This window comes from Sinocyclocheilus grahami, unplaced genomic scaffold (assembly GCF_001515645.1).
Source record: "Sinocyclocheilus grahami isolate Dianchi unplaced genomic scaffold, SAMN03320097.WGS_v1.1 scaffold167.1, whole genome shotgun sequence".
Lineage (NCBI taxonomy): Eukaryota > Metazoa > Chordata > Actinopteri > Cypriniformes > Cyprinidae > Sinocyclocheilus > Sinocyclocheilus grahami.
Genome location: NW_015505346.1, coordinates 61,871 through 68,403, shown reverse-complemented (window position 1 = coordinate 68,403; position 6,533 = coordinate 61,871). Strand labels below are relative to the sequence as shown.

Below are 6,533 nucleotides of genomic sequence, written 5' to 3'. Positions count from 1 at the left end.
ATGGAAGCCCAGGTTTCTTTGATAGCGGCCTTCAGGTCATCTGCATTGTTGGGTCTGGTGTCTCTCATCTTTCTCTTGACAATACCCCATAGATTCTCTATGGGATTCAGGTCAGGCGAGTTTGCAGGCCAATCAAGCACAGTAACACCATGGTTATTGAACCAGCTTTTGGTGCTTTTGGCAGTGTGGGCAGGTGCCAAGTCCTGCTGGAAAATGAAATCAGCATCTCCATAAAGCTTGTCAGCAGAAGGAAGCATGAAGTGCTCTAAAATTTCCTGTTAGATGGCTGCGTTGACTGTGGACTTCAGAAAACACAATGGACCAACACCAGCAGATGACATGGCAGCCCAAATCATCACTGACTGTGGAAACTTCACACTGGACTTCAAGCAACATGGTTTCTGTGCTTCTCCACTCTTCCTCCAGACTCTGGGACTTTGATTTCCAAATGAAATGCAAAATTTACTTTCATCTGAAAAGAGGACTTTGGTCCACTGTGTTTTCTGAAGTCCACAGTCAACGCAGCCATCTACCAGGACATTTTAGAGCACTTCATGCTTCCTTCTGCTGACAAGCTTTATGGAGATGCTGATTTCATTTTCCAGCAGGACTTGGCACCTGCCCACACTGCCAAAGGTACCAAAAGCTAGTTCAATGACCATGGTGTTACTGTGCTTGATTGGCCAGCAAACTCGCCTGACCTGAACCCCATAGAGAATCTATGGGGTATTGTCAAGAGGAAGATGAGAGACACCAGACCCAACAATGCAGATGACCTGAAGGCTGCTATCAAAGCAACCTGGGCTTCCATACCACCTGAGCAGTGCCCATGCCACGCCACATTGATGCAGTAATTCATGCAAAAGGAGGCCCAACCAAGTATTGAGTGCATAGAAATGAACATACTTTTCAGAAGCCTGACATTTCTGTTTAAAATATCCTTTTTATTATTGATCTTATGTAATATTCTAATTTTCTGAGACACTGAATTTTGTCTTTTCATTATTTGTAAGCCATAATCATCAATTTCAAGAAATAAAGGCTTGAAACATTTCACTCTATGTGTAATGAATCTATATAATATATGGGTTTCACTTTCTGAAATGAGTGACAAAAAATATTTACCTTTTTCATGATATTCAAATTTTTTGAGATGTACCTGTATATGGTATAAGTAGTGTGTACGTATACCAAAAATAATTATATAATGTATATACACACACAATAGGAGAAAAACAGTAACAGTCATGACAGAATGTCTTAGTGAAATATTTATTCTTTTATATAAACATATAAAACAAATCATTTAAATACAGAACATCTGTACACAACCTTTGTACACAAGTTTCTGTAGTGCTCAGCATGGGTGCAGATTCAATCCATCCAGTTTCTTGGCTTTTAAACATGGCAGAGTTGGTCACCTAGAAAAGCACAAAGTAGAGCAGCAAGACGGTGGTTTTCATGCATTAACAGGTCCTAGACTCTCAATCTTCTTCTAATTGAGTTCATTTCCTTACCATTCACAACAAACACCAGTTGGTGAACTCTATTCTGCACCAAGCAGGCAGTTAAGACACAGTGTGTATTTAATATTATTCGCATAATGCAACTAAGCAACTATGTGAAGCATTAGGCAAGGAGGAGGAACAAAATCATCCAGAAACAGTAATGCTGACTTCTGTTGTAGGTTATAATGCAAGTTAACAGCACAGGGCCATTTCTGAAGATGCTTCACCATATGAAGAGAGCGATGTTTGTGAGGAAAAGAGAATGTGCGTCAAGTCATATGAAGATGAATAAGGGATATCCACTGTGCTTCTGATTTAAAACTATTCAACTGGAGTTCCATAAAAAGTGGGTTTAACTAAGGGGAAATGTCTAAAAAAAATTGTACTCCACAATTCTTTAGCTCAATGAAGAGCACAAAGAGGAAACCGAGCTACACTTATTCACCGATTCTGCCACGTTCCTTTCATGGGCCAAGAAACATTTAATCTCTTCACCAGGTTCTGAATTAAACTGACTTACAGCACCGTTAATAGTGAAAAAACACATAAGCCAACTTCTGGAGAAAAGGTGAGAGAAAAACTCAAATAAATACGACTTATTAAAACAAAGGTCTCTCAAAAGGTATGATGTGGAAAAAAATAAAAGAACAATGTTATTGCCTGAAACGGTGCAGACACGCTGTGAAATCATGCCAAGTGGCCAACAAAAAAAAGAAAAATCTACCAAGAACAACATTTCTGTCTCCACCAAAACCCAAACAAGTGATTTCATCTGCCACCTGTCATGGCTCTGCATGTCTTTTTCCATGTGTGCAACTGCAGCAACAAAAACAACTGCTGACACCATCACCCCTCTTTACCGTAAGTGTGCTGCCGCTCATCCTTCATGTAATGAACACAAGCAAAGCAGCCTGGTGACACCATTACTCTACAGTTCATTAGTCTAGAATGAACTCACAAAAAGACAATGGCTGATTGAAAGCGATCACTCTCTGTTTCAAGTCAACTCCGAGATAAAGGCAACTGGAAATGCCTCTGTATTCCACACTGAGGCTGCGTCTAAGATGCCCCTCTGTTCTTGCACAGAGGTGGTCAGAGCCTGGCGGGGAGTTGAAGAGCCCTCTCCAGCATCTCCAGGTCCTCTGGCTGAGCAGTGATTGTTCTAGATGTAGTCGTCATCCACCGGTTCCCCCCGAACGTCGCAGTAGTGGATGAAGACGACCACCACACGCTGGAAAACACCCCTACGTGTCTGCCGTCGCTCTGAGATCTCCTCACCGATGGTCTCCATGCAGATGTCAGCCGAGAGCTGTCCCTTACGCCGTGGTGCATAGATAGTGGCTGACAGAAAGGAACATTTCAGAGAGTGAGCGAGAGAGACTGGTTTAAAAAGAAAAAAAAAAGAGGATTCTTTCAAAAACATTAAACAATCTAACCAAGGTCAAACGTATATGATGTTATATAATTCATGTGATTGAATAATCAAAATAAAAAAAGATGGAAAAATAACGTAGGTTGACCAAATATCAATTGTGCTATAGTTATGACGCATCTGTATCTGAATATTAACACCTGGACTTTGTAATTTCATGATGGACAGTGTGTTACTTACTACTTTCATCATCCTCAAAGTCGTATCGGGCGTAACTGTTGGGCTCTGCTGTGCGTAACGAGCGAAGCCACGGGAAATCTGTGATCATTGAATACGGCGCCGCATCTACTACTCCTAAAGCACAGGGAGTGTGGGAAAGATTGAATGCCATTACTTTTTTATTCCTTTAAAACTGAAAGGGATCTTGTAAACATTTATGGGCAGCTTCGACATTATGGGAGTCTGCAACTTTTCTCACCCATTAAGATGATTAAGTTTGTGGAAGGGATTTGGGAAATGTAAATGCAACTGTAAATTTCTCTCTCACACATACTATAACTGTTTCCATAGGAAGTGAGGGGAACTTGGGGCTAGTCTCGAAGGACCCTGATCTGTTTCCTCTCACCCTCTAAAGTGTAAATGTCTCGGCCCCAGGGATAGGTGGGATACTTCTTTACATCCTCTTCCGTCCGTGTGGCCTCCGGAAAGAATTCATACTTGATGAGTTCTCTTGTGAAAGGATAAAAACACAGCTTGTGAGTTTTTTGGTCTACCATGATAAGAAAATAGTGCCATCTGTTGGACAAAGCAGGAATCAGACAAGCCATTTGGAAAGCTTTTTCCAGAATTTTGCAGAATCAAAGTGTAATGAGTCATGCAACAAAACAATTAGACATTGCAGCATTCTAAAGATGATAAACACTAAAACGCTAAACAATGATTTTATTCTTGGTGTATATCAGAATCTGTTAAAATGGAAATATTCTTATAAGTGATGCAGTTTTATGAGTACTGTATTATGGGTAATGTAGATCACTCACTGGCTAATGTTGGCAATGGTGTCCATCCAGCTACGTACGCGCACCTTGTTCCTGACATTGGGTGGGTTGCTGAACTCATGGATAATAGCAATATGGTATGGATACGGACCACTGAAGAGCTTTTTCTCCAGCGCTAGAGAATCAATCTGGATGTTGAAAAGAACATGACTGTAACATATTGTTCTTTAAATACTTCAAATACCATTTAAAGGGCTCAAAAACAAAGCTGTAATGTAACTAAATATTAAGCCATTCTAAATGCAAATCACACATTTGCTGGAAAATAGTTGCACGACGCAAAACATCAATGACTTCTTCATTCAAGATGATTACAGTACAAACTATTCTAATAATTTCCTACTTGCAAAACCGCATCTATGTCAGCCATCATATTATAATGTTATTTTTATTACATATCAATTAAAACCAATAATGTCCAATAAAATCATAAAAATCTAAGTGTTTAGGTTTGCAAAGTATACACACACACACGCGTGCATTCAAAAGTATGGGATCAGTAAGATTTTTAAAGCTTATGCTGTACAAGGTTGCATGTATTTGATCAAATACACACAAAAACACACACACACAGTAATATAGAGAAATATTAGTACGAGTTAAAATAACTGTTACTTTGCCGAACAGAGAGTTCAAAAGAACAGCACTTATTTGAAATTAAAATGTTCTTCCCTGACACCTCTAAACAATTTAATGCAGCCCTGCTGAACAAAAGTATTTATTTCTTTAAAAAGATCTTACTGACCCCAAACTTTAGAATCACAATAATTTAACAACAATATCCAATATATCTCAATAATCTAAATGTATAAGTTTGCAAATCATAAAAACGTATGTACATGAATAATGCTGTTAAAATGCAGAAAACTGTCAGCAAACTTTCTCACACTGGCCCTGGGCCATTCTTGCGGTTGCGCCTTGTTTTAATTTTAAATCTGGGGGAAGATAAGCTGCATTTATAAACACATTTCTATACTTTTTTGAATGTTGCACTTACATTGGGGCAAAAAAGTATTTAGTCAGCCACCAATTGTGCAAGTTCTCCCACTTAAAAAGATGAGAGAGGCCTGTAATTTTCATCATAGGTATACCTCAACTATCAGAGACAAAATGAGAAAAAAAAAATCCAGAAAATCACATTGTAGGATTTTTAAAGAATTAATTGGTAAATTCCTCGGTAAAATAAGTATTTGGTCACCTACAAACAAGCAAGATTTCTGGCTCTCACAGACCTGTAACTTCTTCTTTAAGAGGCTCCTCTGTCCTCCACTGGTTACCTGTATTAATGGCATCTGTTTGAACTTGTTATCAGTATAAAAGACACCTGTCCACAACCTCAAACAGTCACACTCCAAACTCCACCATGGCCAAGACCCAAGAGCTGTCAAAGGACACCAGAAACAAAATTGTAGACCTGCACCAGGCTGGGAAGACTGAATCTGCAATAGGTAAGCAGCTTGGTGTGAAAAAATCAACTGTGGGAGCAATTATTAGAAAATGGAAGACACACAAGACCACTGATAATCTCCCTCGATCTGGGGCTCCACGCAAGATCTCACCCCGTGGGGTCAAAATGATCACAAGAACTGTGAGCAAAAATCCCAGAACCACACGGGGGGACCTAGTGAATGACCTGCAGAGAGCTGGGACCAAAGTAACAAAGGCTACCATCAGTAACACACTGCGCCGCCAGGGACTCAAATCCTGCAGTGACAGACGTGTCCCCCTGCTTAAGCCAGTACATGTCCAGGCCCGTCTGAAGTTTGCTAGAGAGCATTTGGATGACCAGAAGAGGATTGGGAGAATGTCATATGGTCAGATGAAACCAAAATAGAACTTTTTGGTAAAAACTCAACTTGTCATGTTTGGAGGAGAAAGAATGCTGAGTTGCATCCAAAGAACACCATACCTACTGTGAAGCATGGGGGTGGAAACATCATGCTTTGGGGCTGTTTTTCTGCAAAGGGACCAGAACGACTGATCCGTGTAAACGAAAGAATGAATGGGGCCATGTATCATGAGATTTTGAGTGAAAACCTCCTTCCATCAGCAAGGGCACTGAAGATGAAACGTGGCTGGGTCTTTCAGCATGACAATGATCCAAAACACACCGCCCGGGCAACGAAGGAGTGGCTTCATAAGAAGCATTTCAAGGTCCTGGAGTGGCCTAGCCAGTCTCCAGATCTCAACCCCATAGAAAATCTTTGGAGGGAGTTGAAAATCCGTGTTGCCCAGCGACAGCCCCAAAACATTACTGCTCTAGAGGAGATCTGCATGGAGGAATGGGCCAAAATAACAGCAACAGTGTGTGAAAACCTTGTGAAGACTTACAGAAAACATTTGACCTCTGTCATTGCCAACAAAGAGTATATAACAAAGTATTGAGATGAAATTGTTATTGACCAAATACTTATTTTCCACCATAATTCTTTAAAAATCCTACAATGTGATTCTCTGGATTTTTTTTTCTCATTTTGTCTCTCATAGTTGAGGTATACATATGATGAAAATTACAGGCCTCTCTCATCTTTTTAAGTGGGAGAACTTGCACAATTGGTGGCTGACTAAATACTTTTTTTACCCACTGTATATATA

The 6,533-nt window shown here is 40.0% G+C and overlaps 1 protein-coding gene across 2 annotated transcripts in view; it reads right to left on the bottom strand.

Annotated features, from left to right (window-relative positions):
* Positions 1-1,329: 1,329 nt before the first annotated feature.
* LOC107593195 (F-box only protein 38-like) overlaps positions 1,330-6,533 on the bottom strand; it is a 19,121-nt gene continuing 13,917 nt past the window's right edge. For both annotated transcript variants that reach the window (XM_016282802.1, XM_016282803.1), the window contains exons 18-21: positions 3,921-4,066; positions 3,506-3,609; positions 3,121-3,234; positions 1,330-2,849 (exon numbers count right to left, since the gene is read on the bottom strand). In XM_016282802.1, coding sequence (XP_016138288.1) covers positions 2,671-2,849; positions 3,121-3,234; positions 3,506-3,609; positions 3,921-4,066 — 543 coding nt within the window. In that variant the 3' untranslated portion in view covers positions 1,330-2,670. The remainder of the gene's footprint in view (positions 2,850-3,120; positions 3,235-3,505; positions 3,610-3,920; positions 4,067-6,533) is intronic.